General features: G+C 38.4%; 1 protein-coding gene across 1 annotated transcript; it reads right to left on the bottom strand.

The window, feature by feature from the left end:
• Positions 1–1392: 1392 nt before the first annotated feature.
• On the bottom strand, positions 1393–22819 carry MDH1 (malate dehydrogenase 1). The gene is made up of 9 exons (XM_053586761.1): positions 22450–22819; positions 15947–16045; positions 14607–14703; positions 12573–12748; positions 10398–10520; positions 3732–3908; positions 2935–3048; positions 2315–2404; positions 1393–1731 (listed from the first exon to the last, which is right to left on the bottom strand). Exons 1-9 carry the CDS (start codon positions 22450–22452, stop codon positions 1606–1608), a joined length of 1005 nt encoding a protein of 334 aa, XP_053442736.1. The 5' UTR covers positions 22453–22819; the 3' UTR covers positions 1393–1605.
• Between the last annotated feature and the right edge of the window lie 104 nt (positions 22820–22923).

The following is a 22923-nucleotide window of genomic DNA, read 5'->3' as shown; positions in this document are numbered from 1 at the left end:
AATAACTTTTGTCCTCATGGATTTGGGGAAAAAAAGGCTTTTGAGACAGAGTCCTTACTATGTCACCCTTGGTAGAGTGCCATGGCATCACAGTTCATGGCAACCTCAAACTCTTGGGCTTAAGTAATTCTTTTGCCTCAGCCTCCCTAAGTAGCTGGGACTACAGGTGCCTGCACAATGCCTAGCTTTTTTTTTTTTTTTTTTTTTTTGCAGTTTTTGGCCAGGGCTGGGTTTGAACCCACCACCTCTGGCACATGGGGCCGGCACCATCCCCAACTATTTTTTGTTGCAGTTGTTATTGTTTGTTTAGCTGGCCCAGGCAGGGTTTGAACCCACTAGCCTCGGTGTATGTGGCTGACTATGTAACCACTGTGCTATGGGCACTGAACCAAAAAAAGGCTAGTTTTAAAAAATAGCATGTTTCTAGTTAATAAGCTTAGATTGAGAACTACATGTATTAACAGTAACATACATTTCTGTGGCATTTACTGGTTATGAAATGTAATACCTTGAGGGAAGACTTAATTTTTTCTATTATGATATGTTTAATTTCATTCAATGGCACAAAACTGGTAACAAGAGTATTATCTTCAACCTACTCAATAGCTAATCATTTTTTTTTTAATTTTAACTTTATTTATTTTCTTTTTGAGACAGAGTCTCACTCTGTGGCCCTGGGTAAAGTACTGTGGGATCATGGCTTACAGCAATCTCACATTCTTAGGTTCAAGCAATCCTCTTGCCTCAGCCTCCCGAGTAGCTGGGATTGCAGGTGCCTGCCACAAAGCCTGGCTAGTACAATTTTTTTTTTTTATTAAATCATAGCTGTGAACATTAATGCAATCATGGGGCACCACACACTGGTTTTATATACAATTTGACATATTTTCATCACACTAGTTAACATAGCCTTCCTGGCATTTTCTTAGTCATTGTGTTAAGACATTTATATTCTATTTTTTTTTTTTTTTTATTGTTGGGGATTCACTGAGGGTACAATAAGCCAGGTTACTTTGTCAGGCAAAGTCCCTCTTGCAATCATGTAAGTTTCACATGCACCCTTATAAGATGCACCGTCAACAGCTAATCTTAAAATCAAATTATCTACAAAGTATGAATTAACCTTTAAGATTTTAAAAATATGATAAATATTTGTTTAATTAGGTAATATTTAAAAATATATCCCAAAATACAGATTCATTCATTATATAATATAGGTTTCCCTACTCTATTTAAATTAAGAAATTTATGCTTTAGCTTCTAACATTTTCTAGCTTTATTACCTTTCCTTGATTTAAAAAAATAAAAATCCATTAGGCAGGCTAGGAAACACATAAGTTTGTTTTCTGAACAGACACTAAATATTAACTAGAAATTAAGAGTCTGAGTCACTTTCATTTGAATATGTATTTATTTAGAATGTAGCACTAACACCATGATGATAAACCGTCACAAATCTGTACTAAGAAGCACACAATCTTTAAAATACATTGTTTTCCACAAGTAATTTAAGTATAGTTTTATTATTATTTGGTACTAGAGTCAAAGACGACATTTAGATCCTTTAGCTTTGGGGCATGTGGTAACATCAAAATGATTGTCTAGTCAGGCAGTGGAAAGAAACTCAAAAGCAGTTTCTTTTTCTTCAGCCAGTTCCTTAGCAGTAAGATCCATCTTTTCACGAGAGAAATCATTAATCGGGAGACCTTCAACAAACTTCCAGGTCTTATTCTGTTTGAAAATAATGCAAATAAGAGATTCACAATTAAACTAGAACTGATCTTCCAGCAAGCAGTAACTTAGTTTGAACTTGTATCTAGAAATATACCTGTGTTAAGTCTGATTCTAGAGAAGTAGCTCAAAATCTATTAACTATTAAAATCTAAAAACTATTAGCTTCAGCATTAATATAAAAAAGAGCAACAATATACTTTGTTTTCAGATCATGTAGATCTTTTGCCTTTTTTTTTTTTTTTTGAGACAGAGTCTCACTTTGTCCCCTTTGGTAGAGTGAGGTGGCATCTTAGTTCACAGCAACCTCAAACTCCTAGGCTCAAGTGATTCTCTCGCCTCACCCTCCCAAGTAGCCGGGACAACAGCTGCCTGCCACAAAGCCTGGCTATTTTTAGAGATGAGGTCTTGCTCTGGCTCAGGCTGGTCTTGAACCTGTGAGCTTAGGCAATCCACCTGCCTTGGCCTCCCAAGTGCTAGGATTACAGGCATGAACCACTGCACTGGCCCCTGTTACACCATTTTTAAGAAAAATATGTAACTGCTTTCTCATAAAAGGGAAAAAAAATCCAAAATACCTTACCTTGATTACAACAGGGAATGAGTAGAGCAGATCATCAGGAACACCATAGGAGTTGCCATCAGAGATAACGCCCATGGATACAAACTCTCCCTGCAAGTAACAATGTTCTACGTTCTCACAGTGCATAGGGTTTAGTTTATGCAACTGACACATGAACTAGCAAAATTAAACCAGGTGGCATTTTCTTACTATGTGCTTAACTTCATTACTGTATAAGGAACTGTCACCAGCATCAGGCATTTTTATGACAGAAAATGTTCACTGATATTCTCTCATTCCACTCTTCCAAACCATGTGTGAAATAGGCCAGAGAAAACATAATTCTCATTTTATAGATGAGGAAGCTGTGGCCCAATATTGGTTTAATACGAAACAAAAGTCAACCTTACCACCTGTCAGGCATTGTGCTAGGTGTTTCCCATATATAATCTCATTTAAACCTCACAATCCTGACAAAATAGCTCAGAAAGGTTAAGAAACTCCCAAGGTTATCCAGCTAGTAGGTAGCTGAGGTGGGAAATGAACCTAACCTGATTGTTAAGACGTGGTTCTTTTTACATTATAGCATCAGGGGACAAAATAAAAAAAGAGTGACCTACAGAAATCACTTGAATCCTCACCTCTGGGGTCCCAAACCAGATGTCTCTGACATGGTCAGAGATGGCTTTTGCAGCAGACATTGCACTGGATAGTTTTCGAGCCTTGATGACAGCAGCCCCACGCTGCTGCACAGTCTGGATGTGGCAGGCAAAGGTAGCAGTGTTAATCATGACAGCAAAATTTTCATCAATTTCAAGTTGGACCCTGCAGTGAAAGGCTACTACCATAGCTTAATGTGTACCCAGTGCTGTCCTTACTAACCTGATTAAGTTATAAGCACTAGTCTTTTTGCAAAGAGAAAACTATAAATCCGCATAGAACTATGGTCCCCAATCTCTGGGCGACATAGGAGGTGAGTGGCAAGTGAGTGAGCAAAGCTTCATCTGTATCAACAGCTGCTCCCAATCACTTGCATCATAGCCCGAGCTTTGCTTCCTATCAGATGCCCCTACCCCATGGTCTGTGAAAACACCATCTTCCATGAAGCCAGTCCTTGGTGCCAAAAGGCTGGCTGCTCCCATAGAACCTTTACCATACTTCATACAAAGAGATGGGTCTTGGGATAAAGATAACCAGGTAACTAGAGGATACTCTACTTTTTCCCTCTTTGACAGGCAATCTCAACTGCCAATCAGATCGGATCATGACTGGTTTAGTGTGATCCCAGAAGAAAGTATGCAGCCATGACAGTGACTGAAAGGCCTGCTCTCCTTGAGGTTTTTTCTCCTATCCCTCGGAGAGATAGTCAGCAATGTTATGTCCCTCGAGAGTTCTTTAAGCTTGGCTAGTAAGGGGGCGTTCACAGATTTTTTCTTACCGTGATGAATTCTCCCTTGAGCCAGCTGTCATCTTTTAGAGCTTCATAAACACCAACTTCCTTTCCTTGCAATTTCACCTTGGCATGGTTGACATCTGGGTACTGAGTTGAGGAATGATTTCCCCAGATAATGACATTCTTTACATCATCAGCTGTCACACCAAGTTTAAGAGCAATCTAGTTAAATTAAAAAAAAAAAATTACTTAGACACATGCTTATTTCCAATTGTGACCTGTTTGACAAATGCCTTTAAACAAAGATAAAAAGTTGTTAAAATTCCAAGAGAACACAAGATTTATATTGATATATAAAAATGGAAATTTTATTGCTTCCCAATGTCCTGAAACTGCTTATAGCATTAATAACTGTGAACTGGAATGGGATAGAATATTTAGGAGCAGAGTGTATCCTATATTTTGTGATTAACTTATTAGGAGTACAGTAGGTTTATCTAGTATAAAACATCAACCAAGAGATTAACATTCCTTTAACATGTGTAGATAAATGTAATCTTTGTTTCATGGTTAATTTTTACTTGGCAATGTCTCCTCACTATTTCTGAGCAAAAGGGTATTTAGGTATTTCTCCATATTTAAGTGAAATTTTTATTATGTACTATATACAAATTCATTTTCAAGTAATCCTACAAATGAAATTATGGAGTTAGATGGAACTCAGATTATCAAAGTATGACTGTTTTTATTTTATAGATTAGGAAAATGAGGGACAGAAGTTAAATACATATGCGCACACACACACAAATTATAACAGATGTAACCATCTTTAATTGTATGTTCAGAAAGCACTTTATGATCCTGTAAAGCCTTGTAATCACACATGTAGTACATACAATAGCCACAAAAAGGGTTAGAAAGTTATGTTTAGAAAGATTTAATTGAAATAAAATCAGCTTATTTGTCCGATAAGTTTATGTGTAAACACCCCCCGCCCCCAAATTACAGTTAGGTGTATATATAATTTCTTCCTAATTAGAAAGCAGAATTTATTGTGTGGAAGGGAATGTAGAAAAACATTTTAAGGGCAGTGCCTGTGGCTCAGTCGGTAAGGCACCGGCCCCATATGTCGAGGGTGGCGGGTTCAAACCCGGCCCCGGCCAAACTGCAACCAAAAAATAGCCGGGCGTTGTGGCGGGTGCTTGTGGTCCCAGCTACTCGGGAGGCTGAGGCAAGAGAATCACTTAAGCCCAGGAGTTGGAGGTTGCTGTGAGCTGTGTGAGGCCACGGCACTCTACTGAAGGCCATAAAGTGAGACTCTGTCTCTACAAAAAAAAAAAAAAAAAAAAAAAAGAAAAACATTTTAAGAAGTTGATCTATTAGAGTAACAATTTTTCTTTTCTTTGTAATGGTTAAGAATGAGAGAAAAAACTAGTTGTACCACGGTCTGTAGCTTTAGCCCAAATAAATATAAGGAACTGCACCAAAGCTCCATGTTGAACATTTACCATATTACAAAGGGAATATCCTTTGATATTTTAAGGAAAATTTTAAAAGATAGTAACAGCCCCAAACCAGAAACAACCAATATATCCTTTAAGAATGGTTAAAACAAACTGTGGCATGTCCTACATATACAATGAGATAGATAAATGGGAAAAGTAGAAAATGAATAAAAATGAATGAACTACTTATATAAGAAACAACTTGGATGTACATTAAAGGTATTAAACTAGATTTTAAAAGGCCAATCTCTTATTGCACTTCATTTTGTAACATTGTCATAATGACAAAATTATATAAGAGGAGAGCACATGAATGGTTGTCAGGACTCAGGGAAGGACAGGGAAGTGTGACTATAAAGGGAGAATATGAAAGAGTTCTTTTGTGGGTGATGGGGAAAATCTGTACCTTGATTATGATGGTGGTTATAGGAATCTACCCATGTGATTAAAACAGTCCCCTACCAGTAGAGGGCGGGTCAGGGACTGATGATTTGTTTTCACATGTTTGATTGCCCATCTTAAACAGATATGTAAAAACCACTTCTGTGGAGTCACTTCCTGGCCCCATCCTTTGGTACCTAATTGTTAAATGTCACAGAATCATTCACAAAGACATATAAAAAAAGTAAGTATAAAAACTGGTCAAATCTAAATTTAGTTAACAGCACTGTGTGCAGTTTAGTAAAAACCAATCCTGGTTTTGATAATACTCTATAGTTTGTAAGATGCCACCAATGGAGGAAGCAGGGTGATGGGTACACGGCACTATTTTTGCAACTTCTGAGTCTATAATTATTCCAAAATAAAAATTAAAAAACTCCCAAAAACCAAAAAGTCCAACACAAATGGATAGATAAAAAAAAGGCCATGAAAATGTTTGCAATGATTTGATTGGCTTTCATACTAATTTATTTAGTTAAGTAGTAAATTGTCTTTACATGCACTCTGACCCTTAAACCAGCTGAGATTTTGTAAATTCTAAAATAGATTATCTAAAAAATTAATTGAAAAATCTTTGTGATGATCTTACTTCTGACCTAATCTCTGCTTCATATAGAGTTCTGCAAATATTAGGATTATTAGCTATAATACCAGACTTTTGGTTTCTGGGGTACCCAGCTATCAATCCGCTAGCCTATGGGGTAGAGTGGCATGCTGTTCAATGCATAACATTTTCTGACCTGGAAGGACTTCAGAAGAACTGCCCTTATACTTACACTTATATTTAGCTGGCATTGTAGAGAAAAAAAGAAAATTTATACTTTGGGCAAGTAACCCTCAAGACTATGTGTATCACCAAGAACTTAAGAGCCTATAACTCCAGTGAATGTCAGCTTTAACTGCTCCCAAGTACAGTCAAGATAAAATGCCTCTAGACATCTTTTCCCTCAGATCTCCTTGGCTCCCTTTACTTCCTTTGTTGTCATTGCTGACGTCCTCTTGCTCCTTTGATCTCTTGAGCTAATCAATAATCCACTTTTGTCTGAATAGCAAAGGCCAAGTACTCTGTACTCAATAGATACAATTTCTGAACATCATTCATGTCAAAGTTAGTCTAAATTAACACTTACCTAGGATAACAGTTCCTTGCTCCCTTAGAAACTCCATATAGACCATTAAATCTGTTAGAGGAAAAAACTGCTTCTTCAAAAACTTCCTAAAAGGAGGGCAGGGCACGGTGGTTCATGCTTGTAATCCCAGTACTCTGGAAGGCTGAGGCGGGTAGATTGCCTGAGCTCACAGGTTGGAGACTGGCCTGAGCCAGAGCGTAACCCCACCTCTAAAAATAGCTGGGCATTGTGGAGGGCGCTTGTAGTTCCACCTACTTGGGAGGCTGAGGCGAGAGAATCGCTTGAGCCCAAGAGTTGGAGGTTGCTGTGATCTATGATGCCGCTGCAGTCTACCAAGGGCAACAAGGTGAGACTCTGCCTCAAAAACAAACAAAACTCCCTAAAAGCTCTCACTATACCAGATTGATTTGCTGAAAAACTGTCTAACCTAGGGGCTCTGAAAAACAAAGAACACCTGCCAAATGTGTTGGTGAAAGTTTGATGAGATAGCTTCTTTTTTCCCCCTCTTCGCTTGTTCAGACTTTGCTCCTATAAGGAAAATTGTTTCGCACTGGGACAAACTGTCACTGACTGGTCTCTCTGGAAGAGAACTTCCCAAAGCTTTCCTTCATCAAGGCCTTAGGTGAAATAGCAAAGAAAGGGGTTTCTCAGAGTCCTCATTTTACCTATTCTCCCTAGGAACTAAGTAACCATTTGGTAATCCAGAGTTTACAACTCCAACAGGTCTATCTTTTCCTTTACAATGGCCCCTTAGTACCCAAATCTCCTGCCTCTAATCACTCAAACAACCTCTCATTCTTTCCTAGCCACCAGACTCAGCTCATAGTCTAAAGCCTCTGAGAGAACATTTGCATTTTAAGCTTATTATCCAACACCCTCTAAATTAACTGGAATGTCTAGGCTATATCCCTCTTAATAATAAAAACAAAATGAATAATTTGTTGTTGAATAACAATAGCCAACCTTTATTGTGTTTTACTATGTGTAGGTACCATGCTAAGGGCTTGAATCAATTTTATTTAATTCTTCTAACAACTCTCTGAGGTATATATAATTATTAAAACATTTTATAGGCCAGGTATGTTGGCTCACACCTGCAATCCTAGCACTCTGGAAGGGCGAAGCAGGTAGACTGCTGGAGGTCAGGAGTTTGAGATCAGCCTGAGCAAGTGTGAGACCCCATCTCTAAAAAACTAGCCAAGCATTATGGCAGGTGTCTATAGTGCAGCTACTCAAGAGGCTGAGGCAAGAGGATTGCTTATGCCCTAGAGTTTGAGGCTGCTATGAGCTGTGACCCCACAGCACTTTCCCAAGGATGACAAAGTTAAAACACTATCTCAAAAAAAAAAAAAAAAAATTTTATAGTTTAAATAGACTTTCTTAGGGTCTTAGAGATAGTAAGTGGACTCAGGTCATTTGATATCATTAGGTAAGAATATATGTAAGAGTTCGGAGTCAGACAAATGTAGGTGGCTCCATAATTTACTAGCTGTACGACTCTGAGGAGCTTCCCTGACTTCTCTGGACTCAGATTTCTTACATGTAAAACAGGGATTATTAATAAGAGATACCTCATATAATTACTATAAAAATTAAATGAAAAATCACATGTAAAACATTCAACTTACAGTAGAAGATTACCAAATGTATATTCTTTCCTTTTTGACTAGGCATTCCAGAAGTGTAAGATTATCAATTCTCAGTGTAAGACAATGGTTTTTGAACTTAGACCACTGTCTGGTCAAAAAATAGTTTTCTTGAAACTGTATAAACTTATATTCTCTAGAAGAAAAAACATTAGCTCACAGACATGTAGCAGTGATGACTTTATATTAGGAAGGATGTCCAGAAAAGTACTAGGCCAAAGGAACTATGTCTTTGTGTAAGAACGAGAAGTTTATCATGATTTTGTTTCCAAGGAAACCAAAACCAGTTAGAGTTGTAGAAGCCTAAGAAACTAGCTCAGATGAGTGGCCTGGCTTATAAATTTTTGAAAAGTTGTTAATTCCTGGGTCACTAGCTCCTTGGCCTATTTATCTAAGGCTCCAAGAGGTAAGGGAAATATAATAACAAAGTTTAGCTCTGGTTCAGTGCCTGTAGCTCGCGGCTAAGGGTGCCGGTCACATACACTGGAGCAGGCAGATTCGAATCCAGCCAGGCCTGGCCTGCCAAACAACAACTACAACCAAAAAATAGCCAGGCATTATGGCAGATGCCTGTAGTCCCAGCTACTTGGGAGGTTGAGGCAAGAGAATCGCTTAAGCAGAAGAGTTTGAGGTTGCTGTGGGCTGTGATGCCATAGCACTCTACCGAGGGTGACACAGTAAGACTCTGTCTCAAAAAAAAGAAGTTTAGCTCCTAAGTAGTGAAAGTAGGAAATTTTATAGATACTACTCATAGAATATTAAAAAGACAGAAAACTGAAAACTAAATATAATATTATAAATTAAAATCTGAATTTGACTGCTTAGCTGCAGGGAAAAACAGAACAAAACAAACACATAAAGCTCCAGCCTTTGTTTTTATAATCTCCTTTGTATCTGACAAAATTAAATTATGTACCATTATGTGAATGATTTATATAGGTAACTAATTTTTAACCACTGTAGCAAGAGAACATTAGCGATTCCATTTAATTATAGTTAGCAAATGAGATATAGTTGAGGATAAAATTAAGTAGAAGTCCGAAAAGATTTAAAGACTCCCTAACAAATTTACTAATAATTCACTTTTAACTCAATAAAACAGTTTCTTCCTAAAGAAAAGTAACAACAAAAAAGGATACAGATTCAGTTATTTTATCTTATTTATTTACTGAGGCAGAGTCTCAGTCACCCTGGTTTTGAGTACTATGACATCATAGCTCACAGCAACCTCAGATTCTTGGGCTCAAGCGATTCTCTTGCCTCAGCCTCCTGAGTAGCTGGGACTGCAGGTGCCAGACACAATGCCTGCCTGTTTTTTTTTTTTTTTATAGCTGGGGTCTTGCCCATGCTGGTTTCAAACTCCTGAGTTCAGGCAATCCACCCTCCTCAGCCTCCCAGAGTGCTAGGATTACAGGCACGAGCCACTGTGTGGGCCATTTTTTTATTTTCTATTTTTATCTTACTATTGTTATTATTATTATTATTATTTTTTTTTGGTAGAGACAGAGTCTCACTTTATCCCCTTGGTAGAGTGCCATGGTATCACACAGCTCACAGCAACCTCAAACGCCTAGGCTTAGGCGATTCTTTTGCCTCAGCCTCCCAAGTAGCTGGGTATTTTTTTATTATTATTGTTATTTTTCTTGAGACAGAGTCTCACTAGGTTGCCCTCAGTAGAGTGCTGTAGTGTCACAGCTCACAGCAACCTCAAACTCCTGGGCTTAAGCAATTCTCTTGCCTCAGTCTCCCAAGTAGCTGGGACTACAGGTGCCTGCCACACGCCTGACTGTTTTATTTACAGCTGGGGTCTCACTTTAGCTCAGGCTGGTCTTGAACTCCTGAGCTCAAGTGATTCACCTGCGTTGGCCTCCTACAGTGCTGGGATTATAGGTGTGAATCGCCACGTCTAGCAGATTCAGTTATTTTAAAAGTGAGAGAATAAAATTTTCAAGTTGAACATTCTTCAGATTTAAAATGAAATTTTCTTACTTGAGATTTAGCTCGGTTGTGATCCAAACGAGTCAAGCAACTGAAGTTCTCCTTGGGGATGGATGGAGCTGACTTGGAGGCAGTCAGGCAGTTGGTATTGGCTGGGTTACCCACAACAATCACCTGGGATAGTAGGAGGCACAGAAGTTACAGATCATATATTTATTAACTCATTTATCTGAGAATTTGACTGAAAATGTGTAATAAGTAGCATTTATACCAAGTTTGTATGAGCTAAATATACGCAGTATAGTTACTACTATAATCTTTAGTAGGTTTCTATCCTTCTTTTAGTAGGTAAATTTTTTTTCCTTTGTTCATGTTTAGTGTGACTACAGAAAACATTTCTTTAATAGAGCCACTACCATTATGTATATAAGTCACTGCCCAGGTAGCATGTCTAAGACCTAAGGTATATGCATTTCTATTTTTTTGCAGTTTTTGGCCGGGGCTGGGTTTGAACCCACCACCTCTGGCATATGGGGCTGGCGCTCTACTCCTTTGAGCCACAGGCGCTGCCCCATTTCTATTTTTTTTGTGTGTGTCAAAATACAAATAGACCATTTATCTTCTTGCCTTGCCAGAAAAGAAAAATAAACTAGGGCTCTATCTGTTTGACTGAGTCATAAAAATTTCCTTCTTATGAAAGTAGCCTAAGAAAGATTCTGAGAAGTTTATTTTAGACAATGATTTGTCTCTGCAAATTAAAAATGTTTCTCAAACTTGCCTAATCTTTTTTTTTTTTTTTGTAGAGACAGAGTCTCACTTTATGGCCCTTGGTAGAGTGCCTTGCCCTCACACAGCTCATAGCAACCTCCAACTCCTGGGCTTAAGCGATTCTCTTGCCTCAGCCTCCTGAATAGAAACTTGCCTAATCTTAAGAATTACCTGAGCTATCTGCTAAAATACAGATTATCAGCACCACCATCTATTGAATCAATCTTTAGGATAAAATATTTCAGTTTATTTTTTGTATTGGGGAGGTTTGGGAAACATCAAATATGTACAATATAGCATAGGAAATGTATACATACACTTTTTCAAAAGTTGTGAAAATATTTAAAAAATTTATTTTGAAATATCAAATTTATAGAAAAGCTGGAAGACCAACTCCTTACCTCCTTTACCCAGATTCTCCAATTTGCTCCATCTCTCTCCACACACACATCTCTAGTCTTTTTTTTTGCCTCATCTGAGAGCAAGCTGCAGACAAGATACTGTAGTCCACTGCCCTAAAGTACTCCAGGGTTAGTGAATATTTCCCCCAAACAAGGACACTTTGAGGAAATGAGATTACTGTATAAGCAGTACTACAACTCCAAACATCCTGGATTTTGGCAGTCTAAACAACTTTGCAATCTTACTAAAAGACCTAGGGTTTCCATTCAACTCATTTCTATTAGTGATTATAGATAATACCAATTAACTATTTGCAATGAAGTCTACAGAAAGAAAAAAACGTAGACTTTTATGAAATGTCATAGGTCTATAACATTTAATTGGCAACTTTAAAAATCTTATGAAATTTTTTTTCACCTTTTTTTGAAATCAGGATAGGAAAGTGTATGAATATCAGTAAAACCTCTAAATAGCAAGCCTATCTGTGACAATTATGTTCTAGTTAATTGATAGTTCAGTGGTAACAGGGTTACTGTAACATTAAGAGAAATTTAGAAACTAAAATAAATAGCTTGAACACAAAGAAGTACAGAAGAAAGTCACGTTAACTTTTCAAGAGACAAGCACATTAAAATTCTTCTGCATTGAGAAAATCTGACCATTCAGAAGCCACCACCTGCTATTTGAGAATAAACACATCCTATAGCTGTCTCCCTCCATACTCACACGCAAATCCACACGTCTAAATAAATTCTCCCCCACAGAGCAAAAAGGCACTACAAAGTTCTGTGCCTTCTTCATAGGTTTAAGGATAAATATTAAATTTCCCCATCATAGTATTTAATAGGCAAAATATTTTTGAACACTCTGAATACAAATTTCTAAACTCTAAGAAAAAAACCCAGAAAGGGTGAGTCTACAAAACAAAACTTAGTATGTGTATTTAGCGACAACTGCACAGAACTGGAACAAAAAGGGCAATTTTATTTTCACTTATAAATGTTGAAGTTTCAAATACTAATCAGGAAAAACCCCATAAAATACAGTGTTGGTCACCTTAACTGACTTCTTGGCATATTTCTCCAAGGCTGCACCCTGGGACTGGAAGATCTTCACATTTGCTTTCAGTAAATCTTTCCTCTCCATGCCTTCTCTTCTTGGCATGGAGCCCACAAGAATGGCCACATCCAGGTCTTTGAAGGCAACCTCTTCTTTATCTGTTGCAATGACATCTGTGGACATGGCAATAAATATGCAGAGCTACTTAAACATCAAAGTCTGAAGTCTTCTCTTTCAAATTGAACCTAACCATTAATTCTTTCGCTCATAGCAAATGCTTGCTTTTACATTTCACATTGATTTCAGGGGCCTAAGAAAAGAAAGATAATATGCCAGTGATAATGCTAAGAGATTTTATGTTATCAGATTTATTTAGTCTTCACATTTCAAAGATGCAAAGACAGAGATTTAAAAAGATTAACTAGCTGCCATCAAAGGATCATGGGCTGTAATTCTAGCCTACGTCAGTCTAGAGTTCAACCTCTATGCTACAGAGTATCAGTCCAATAAGCAAACACCGCTTGCTATATAATTAAAGAATGTAAATCATTATTCTCTTTTGTAGGTAAATAAAGTTGTAGCATAGTCAGGAGGCTATAAGTCCAAAAATGGGCACCTTTGGGGGGTGGGGATCTATCATCCTTTTTCTAGCCCTACACCCTTATTTGCTGAACCTCACCTTCCCTGTCATATTCACATCTGCCAGAAGACAAGCTGTCTGTACCCTGGGCCCATTAGAGAGAATAGGGTACTCAGCAGAGAAAGGAATACAATGGGAAACAACAGAGCTGATTTGGAAAGGCTGTGGTTGAGAAAAGGGAGCCAACTGAATAGTTTTAGCAGGGCCATGTATTCTTTCTTTTTTAAAAAAATGATTAAGGGCAGCACTTATGGCTCTGTGAGTAGGGCGCCGGCCTCCTATACCAAAAATGGCAGGTTCGAATCTGACCCCAGCCAAACTGCAACAAGAAATAGCTGGGTGTTATGATGATAGTCCCAGTTACTCGGGAGGCTGAGGCAAGAGAATCACCTAAGTCCAAGAACTGGAGGTTGCTGTGAGGTGTGACGCCACAGCACTCTACCCAAGGGGATAGAGTGAGACTGTTTCAAAAGAAAAAAAAGAATAAAATAAATAAATAAATAAATGCTTCAGATGCTAGAGTATCTATCCCTTCTAGTAAATAATTATTGGATAGATGTGAGAATTTATTTAATTTTAATTTCATTTCATTTGCATCTTCAGAGATGATATAAAAATTTCGAATTCGGTTTTTCTTGGGATGTATATATATTTTGCTTGGTCCAAACTTCTAGGACAGTATCAATTCATCCTTATCAAAAGAAAAAGACTATAATGAAGGTATAGCTAAAGAAAAATATTCAAATTAGTTTCTGATACTTTAACAAATCTTTCCATCAAATTAATACTTCTGCCTTACATTTGAGTAATAGTTCAATGATTCTCAAAGGCAGTTAGCTGAATTCTTGTGGTTTTTTTCAAACTATGCAGTACATGATTAGGATAATTTACTATGTCTCAATCTGATGACTGGCAGATAGTATAGCACCACATATGAAGGACCAAATTCCAGAGCAGTATATGGTTCGGAAGGATACCCTTCAAAATTGAGGAAGTTTTCCATTACAGAAAGCTACTACTACCATTTAAACAGATTTAAAATAACAACACATGACACAATGTAGGTAATTGTGTTTCTTATAATGTGTGAGACTATATAATCTTAGGTGTGTAACCCTTTTGCAACATTATACTTAATTAGTATAATAAATTATATATAGACATTTTGGAGAAAAAAGTACAGTCTTTTTACCTGACACTCATTATTTCTTACCTTTACCCTTATTTATTGTTGGCATATACCTTAATCACTAGCTGGAGTTCAAGAAACAAAAATAAAACAAAAATGAAATAACTTCTAATTGAGAGCTTTTAACAAAAACATAAAACCAATTTTTTGTAAGGCATAAAATAGGTTTATAAAGTATCTTCTTCTTTACTCTCTAACTTACCCTTGAGGAGGGGAAGGGCACAGTCTTGCAGTTCCATTAGGACACCATCCAGGACACCCATCATGGGGGTGATATCCAATAGCACGAGAATTACAGGCTGCCAAATAGCAAGGACAGCATCTGTCAGTGCAGGTTATGTCATTTAGTTACAAAAAGTACTTTCACATAGCTTTTATTTGGTATGTATATGTACATAATTTCTATTAATTAGTCACAGTAACAATGGAGGCCAAGGATATGCCACATTGAGAAAAAGTAATGCTAAAAAACCAGCAATAGTTTGTTAATAGATGCAGTGAGAGGAATGATCATTACTGAATTCTAAAGGAGTACGTGGATAAAATGTCAAATTGAAGTGACATGTCATAGCTGTTCTTATTATTAATAGTCGTGTAGTCAATTTTAGTTCATGGAAGGCTAAGTACAGTGTCCTGGGGTAAAGAGAATATTTCAGAAAAGGATATTAAAGTGTATTAATCTTAGAAGTTGGGATGCCTGCTTCCACCTGAGAAGCAGATTTCCTGTCTATTTTGGTTCTAAAGACCATTATGAACAAGGAAGTTTTGATGCAGCAACTTTCTCACATGGCTTTTAATAGTTATTGTCTTAGTGATATCTTCCATTGACTGACCCTGGCTGGTCACCAAGTCAACTCAATACAGTACACGGAACAGTTCCAGTTTGTAGTGCTTTCAACACCAGGAAAGATGAATATTAATAATTTACTAGCTTCTACGTATAGCAATATGCCTTTACATTTATTGAGACTACCCATTCTTTCACTATTTTCTAATTTATCTGCAACTAAATACAGGGTTTTATTAACAATATTCTTATTCTATGCAGCCTTAAAGAAAGATGGAGACTTTACCTCTTTCATGTTTACATGGATGGAGCTGGAACATATTCTTCTTAGCAAAGTTTCACAAGAATGGAAGAAAAAGTATCCAATGTACTTAGCCCTACTATGAATTAACAGCTTTCATATGAAAGCTATAACCCAATTATAGCCCAAGAATATGGGGAAAGGGGAGAGGCAAGGGAGGGGAGGAGGTAGGAGGGATGGAGGGAGGGTTATTGGTGGGACCACACCTACGGTGCATATTACAAGGGTACATGCAAAATTTACTAAATGTAGAATATAAATGTCTTAACACGATAACTAAGAAAATGCTGTGAAGGCTATGTTAACTAGTTGGATGAAAATACTTCAAATTGTATATAAAACCAGCACATTGTACCCCATGATTGCATTAATGTACACAGCTATGATTTAATTAAAAAAAAAACAAAACACGATCTTATTCTAATGATCTAAGATTTATTAACACTGCCCCTACCTGGTCTTTACCAAAGACAGACCCATTTCCAATACTGTAGAGCAGTGAATATGCAATTTGACCAGCTGCTCCAGTCACAAGGACTCTGATTGGTTCAGACTGTAAGGAAAAAGATCCATTAGTATCTTATTATATCCTCAAAATATTCAGGATTTTATGTCTGATAAGACAACTACACACTTTAAAAGTGAAGGTAAAACTTCACAAGTCTCTTTGCATCTGGCTTGGGGAAAATGAACTTATCAACTCATTTCAGTAAATATAACAAGCACAAATCAACTAAGCAACACCTGTCCTTTGGTTGTGTATTATTTAACTCTCACTGTAGAGGGAGCTAAAAGTGTTATCCTGGATTTAATTCATAATTATATCTACCTTTTTGGAGATATTTTACCACTAAAATAGGCCTAACATATTGATGTGCTGTGTATATAGAGATCCAAACCTGGTGACCACTAGAGCCTCACAAATCCTTATCATGCAAATCTCCCATGCCTATCTGCTCCAAAGAAACTTTCACACTAAGAAGTGGAGTAATAGTAGTTAAAACTTTCCATTTACATTGAGCCAAAACATTTAAATAAAATAATTAATCACGCTTCAATTTAACTACCGGAGGAGAAAAAATAAGCCTTTATTTTTTACTTAAGAAGACAGAAAAATATGGAAATAACATCTGGATTATAATACATTTTAGTATTAAACAATAACAGGAACATGTAGTGATAGTTGACTAGATTCCAAGGGAAAATTATTTAAAAAAAATTTTTTTTTAAGAGACATGGTCTCACTCTGTTGCCCTCCAACTCCCTGGCTCAAGCAATCCTCCAGCCTTAGCCTCCTGAGCAGCTGGGATTATAGATGCATGCCATTATATCTAGCTAATTACAAATTTTTTTTTGTAAGAGTGTTGCTTCAGCTGTTCTTGAGCTCTTAGCCTCAAGCGATCCTCTGGTCTTAGCTTTCCAAAGTGCTGAGATTCCAGGCACTAGACATTGTGTCTAGCAAGGGAACATTATTTTTAAAAGGGAGGGGGAAGAAATGCAAAGAGCACAGTTGTAATAGAGAGAAGTAGCCCTATAGATTTTAATAGACCTGAACAACATACAGACACATGGACAAAAGTATCTGATATTCAAAGTCATAACCATGAGTCATTAAAAAAAGGTCAAATTCGGTTTAGAGAATTTAAAAAATAGAAATATTTCTATTAAAAAGGGACAAAACAGGGCAGTGCCTGTGGCTCAAAGGAGTAGGGCACCGGCCCCATATGCTGGAGGTGGCGGGTTCAAACCCAGCCCCGGCCATAAAAACTGCAAAAAAATAAAAAATAAATAAAATAAAAAAGGACCAAATAATATGGTTAGAAAAATTCAATGAAGGTAAACTATTCCTTTCTCTGAGTGCTGGGTAAATGTCCACTGCGTCACCTCTATCCCTACCTGCATGGAGAAATGGAACACTGAATTAATTAGAAGCATTTGTTTCTTTTTTAAAATTTAGAATTTTCCCTTCCAGATGAATGTCATTGCCTCTGAGATGGATAACCTCAAAGTGTCCTTTTAACTTTCTAACCCTATGCTCCAAAGGTCAGAAGCACTTAGAAATTTGGTTCCCATGGAAATCAAAGGGAAAAAAAACCCTCAAGAAAGAAGTGTCAACTATTGTAGAGAGAAAATCTGATCATAACAGTACCTTCTTCAGAGATGTGACCAGGATGGAAATGGGGGGAAAAAAAAACAACATGGAGAGTTTCTCCCTGAGCTTTTGGACTTCTTCCCCATTTTGTTCACCAACTTCTCTCCAGGTCTTCTTTTCTCTAAATGAACAGAATAGTGGGAACAGTGGCTCACACCTGTGATCCTAGCACTCTGGGAGGCAGGTAGATTGCTTGAGCTTAGGAGTTTGAGACCAGCCTGAGCAAGAGTGAGACCCTGTGTCTACTAAAGATAGAAAAACTAGCTGGGCATTTTGGTGGAGGTGGTGGATGGGGGGGTCTACAGTCCCAGCTACCAAGAGGCTGAGGCAAGAGGATCTCTTGACCCCAAGAGTTTGAGGTTGTTGAGAGCTATGACAATATGGCCCTCAACCCAGGGTTAAAGAATGAGACCCTACCTCAAAAAATAAGGTTAAGAAGAGGTGAGGAAAAGGGACTGGAGGAGGGAATTATTCCCTCTTCTTCCTTTAGAATGCAAACTCCTTAAGGCAAGGGCTTTTGTCTATTTTATTTACTGCAATATCCCCCAGCTACCTAGAACAATGCCTGGTACATAATTTGAGCTCAAGTATTTGCTTGAAATAATAACTACATCTTATAAAAACTACTACCACAAAGATGGAAGTAAGAACTGTTTGAAAGCGTAACTAACATGATTTAAAAAATTTTTAAAGAATTTTATTCATATATACTTACATTGAGGTTGGAAGCTTAGCGACCACAATAGTTCCAGCTATTGTGAACTAAATTATTTATGTCATTTACATCAGTAGTTCAAATGACATCTTTAAATCAACTGATGAACTATTCTCATTTAATTTATTCATTAAACAACATTATCATTGAATCCTTATCTTGTATTTGTTACTGTTTTAGGCCAGGGACTTCATTAGTAGACCACATAAAAGAAACAAGGGGACAGATCAATTCTCTAAAGCAGGGGGGTTAAAGAGGCAGTTAAAGATAACCCTAGGAGCCACATTTTCTGGGTTTAAGTTCTGGCTCCACAACTCATTAACTGTATGCAAGGACAAGTTACATAACCTCTGGCTCCCCATGGTAAAATGGAGATAAAAATAGCAGCTACCTAACAAACAGGGCAGTTTTAAGGATTGAAAGTTAACATATAAAGCACTAAAAATAGTATGAAGCAAGTATTGCACTTATCACCACAGAATTTTCCTCTAAGGACTCCAGTCCTTAGAGGCTCCAGTAGCCTGTGGTTTTCTATTTATATACGTTACTTTCTGCGTGGCTGTGAAGGCCCCTTGAAAGCAGTCTGCTTTTGACTCTATAATTTGCACTCCCATATATGATCAACAAACATTTGTTGAATGAATGAAGGTCAGGGTTAAGAAAAATATGAACATATACTACTTCAATATACAGCAAGCTGGGAAATAACAAATGGGAGAGGAGAAGGAATGTCACCATAAAGCTTAATTTCTCATAAAGTCAAATGTTGTTAGAATTATCAACATTTTGATAATTATCAAATATCAACATACCAATTTTTTTTTTTTTTTTTTGAGACAAGAGTCTCACTTTGTCACCTTGGTAGAGAGCTGTGGAGTCTTGGCTCACAGCAACCTCAAACTCTTGGGCTCAAGTGATTCTATTGCCTCAGCCTTCCAAGTAGCTGGGACTATAACCACCCGCCACAATGCCTGGCTATTTTTAGAGACAGGTCTTGCTCTGGCTCAGGCTGGTCTCAAACCTGTGAGCTCAGGCAATCCACCCACCTTGGCCTCCCAGAGTTGAGGGCGATTACAAGCGTGAGTCACCTCGCTCTCCCTATAGATTCAATTTTAAGAATTAATTTTAGCTACTAAAAAGTGTGTTCACAGTACCACAGTCCTTACTTAAGACGTAAGCCAACTAATGAATAGCTACTAATTCTACCTTGGCAGTTTCCCTCTGTGTTTCTAGGGAAATTATATTTTCACAGGTAGGTAATTCCATCTTGTGAAGAGTAGCATGAAGCCTTGTTAGAGTCTTGAATGTTTGATGATTAAACATGGAAAGCAAAGTGCACATTTGGTTCTTTCAGCTCTTTTGCAACACTGCAGTTGAAAAGTAGGAGGACTGAAGAGTCCCCCTGATTTTGCACAATGTTACAGTGTGAACACAGGTTACTTATTATTCTTTGCTCAGATATTTGGGCAGTCAGCCAAGATCTAAAGAAGAAATGTCTTCACTCTTGGCAGGGCAGTACTGACCTTCCTGCAAATTCCTTGCAAATGTGGTAACTTCTCCATCATAGAGATTGAATTTAAGTATTCTATTATTCCACAGACAGATACATGTATTCCGTCTGTACTTTCTAATGTATCTGATATATATGTATTTTTGTAACACAAAAAATAAGTAATCATTCCAATACTTTCATGCAGTTTATTTTGTTGTCACTCCCTATGGACACAAACATAACATTCCCTCCTGTAAAAAATTATTTTGCAGGCTGGGTGCGGTGGCTTATGCCTGTATTCCTAGCACTCTGGGAGGTCGAGGCAGGTGGACTGCCTGAACTTAGGAGTTCAAGACCAATCTGAGCTAGGGTGAGACCCCATCTCTAAAAAACAGCCTGGTGTTGTGGCAGGCACCTATAGTCCCAGCTACTTGGGAGGCTGACGCAAGAGGATTGCTTGAGCCCAAGAGTTTGAGGTTGCTGTGAGCTATGACATTATCGTACCCTATTGAAGGTGACAAAGACTCTGCCTCAAAACAAACAAACAAACAAACAAACAAAAACTGCTTTGAATTGGCTTACAAAAGACAGCTCTTTTGTAACTCAAGAGATCGTTCATATACTCTCCTGAGGAGGTACAGAGATTAAGTCATGTGTGAGTTTGCTGTCATTTCCAGCAAACTGATGGAAGGATTCTTCCTCACCAACTTTCTCTGTGTTATCGGACACACCAGTGACCTTCCAGGGGTGAGGCCTGGTTTATGGTGCTGCGTAACAAAAACAAGAATTTGGGGCCTATGGTCTTGGGAAAATCATTTGACCTCATCAGGTATATTTTAAGAGTAGGTAAAACTTCCCTTCCAATCCTAGAATTCTAATATTTTGGATCCTAATATTTTGGATCGGAAGGAATAAAGGTATCATGTAATCTACATGCTGGTAAAATAGTTCAGTTTGTACACACAGGATGAGCTTGTATGTTTATACAGAACCTCAGGTACTAAAAATAAAATTTCAGAATGACTTGGTGAGAGTTAAGACATTAACATGGCAAAATGGAAAGACTGAGACTCTTGAGGTGAACTACCGTGTGACCTTGAGCAAGTAATGTTCATTCTCTTTGGATCTAAACAAACTCAATTTTAAGATTTGAAGTCGGGAGGTTTGTCAAGATCATCTTTTTTTTTTTTTTTGTAGAGACTAGAGTCTCACCTTATCGCCCTCGGTAGAGTGCCGTGGCGTCACACAGCTCACAGCAACCTCCAAATCCTTGGGCTTAGGCGATTCTCTTGCCTCAGCCTCCCGAGTAGCTGGGACTACAGGTGCCCGCCACAACGCCCGGCTATTTTTTTGTTGCAGTTTGGCCGGGGCTGGGTTTGAACCCGCCACCCTCAGCATATGGGGCCGGCACCCTACCCGCTGAGCCACAGGCGCCGCCCGTCAAGATCATCTTTTAAAATGTCCCATCTTGTTCTACAATTATAAAGTCTAAGGTTCTCTGATAGTAAGTACCTTTTTTTCTTGCTAAGATTATTACGACAGAAACCAATGAAACCATAATTTCAATGACTTTGTTATGTGACAAAATAAGTAGGAAACCTACATTTACCACTTACTGGGAATTAGCCGTTGTCCCCAACGTACACCTTATAAAGGCAGAAGGAGTAATGTCCTTGCCTTGAAAGCATGTCTTTTTTAGGCTCGAAATTTTTCAATTCATTCAGCCATTTCCCCACACTCCCCAACCATTTTACTATTTTGGAGAAAGAGGAGGAAAAATAGTCTCAACTATAAATACAAGTAATGAAGCGATTTCTCTGTCCAATGGCAAATGTCACCTTCAAACAGAGCAAATTATTCCTACGTCAGAGTCCCTCACCATCCCTTTCCCTTTTAGCAGAGACGAGATGGAGCTCTAGGTATCCAAGTCTTCCATAACAAGATGGTTACATTGTGTTACAGTTAAAAATAGTGCTCCTGGAATTTATAGCATACAGATCAGTAAAGAATACATGCAGTAGTTATTTGGTTAATGATGCCATCACTTCAATATGTCCTTGGCATTACAAAAGGAGATCAATGGACAGGTTTTAAAGAACATTTTGTTAAATAAGATATGGGAGAAATACGTTTCCTGAGAAACGTAGATTATAAACTGGAGCACCTGGTAAACACTACCTTTACAATCAAGGGCCCTTTGCTTTCAGGGATTTTGTAGCAAAAACCCTTAAAAACACTGTGGGCGTTTGAGAAAAACGGGTTAGGACCCAGCCCTTCTCTCCCATATCAAACCTGTCGTCCTTATCAAACCCCATACTGTCCTTCAGAGAAAATCCGCAGCCTCGTATTTTGTCCCCCCGCCATGCAGCAGGACTGAGATCACGTTTCTCTAAGGACAGCGACATCTCCAGATGCCCCTCTCTCCAGATGGAAATCGACACCTTCCCATCACTAGGCTGCCACAATCTCCTTAAGATGAGTCGGGGGCTTCCAAAGGGCGCGAAGGACAGCGTCTTGCATAGCTGCCTCCCAAAACAAACCTCATGTACGAGGAACCCCTCACATCCGAGGTGGGCAGGAGTCCGGGGTCCTACTCACCATGACTGAGAACTGCGCGGACAATTCCAACACCTGCAAAACGAGCTGCAGAGAGCCAGGTCACCTCTACCGCGGAACCCACTCGGGGAAGGCGAGTGGTGTCAGCGAGAAAAAGCTCCGATCCCGACCCGGCGCCTTCTGGGAACTGTAGTCTACGATGCTCTAGTTTTGGCGCGATCTCCAAAGTGCTTGCTTCAAGTGCTGAACTACACTTCCCGAGATCAGAGTGTCTTCTCAAGTCTTTCTCCCTGCGCTCTCAGCAATTGCAAAGTAGTCCTTGAGGACGAGCCGCTGTGATTGGAGGACGATTGTAAGCGGATAGTTTAGGCTCGGGAGAAAAGGACCCGCCTGCTGGCGCCCTGCAATTGGCGGGAGGGGAGGTGAATGTATTTGAGGGCGGAGAGGCGGGCTCCTTAGCCACACTGCTCACACGCGGGCCACTGAGATTTTAATTCTCCCCCGAGGGTAAAAGTA

Source organism: Nycticebus coucang, chromosome 4 (assembly GCF_027406575.1).
Source record: "Nycticebus coucang isolate mNycCou1 chromosome 4, mNycCou1.pri, whole genome shotgun sequence".
In the NCBI taxonomy this organism is placed as follows: domain Eukaryota; kingdom Metazoa; phylum Chordata; class Mammalia; order Primates; family Lorisidae; genus Nycticebus; species Nycticebus coucang.
The sequence above is the reverse complement of the archived record's forward strand: the minus strand, read 5'-3'. Positions and strand labels throughout refer to the sequence as shown.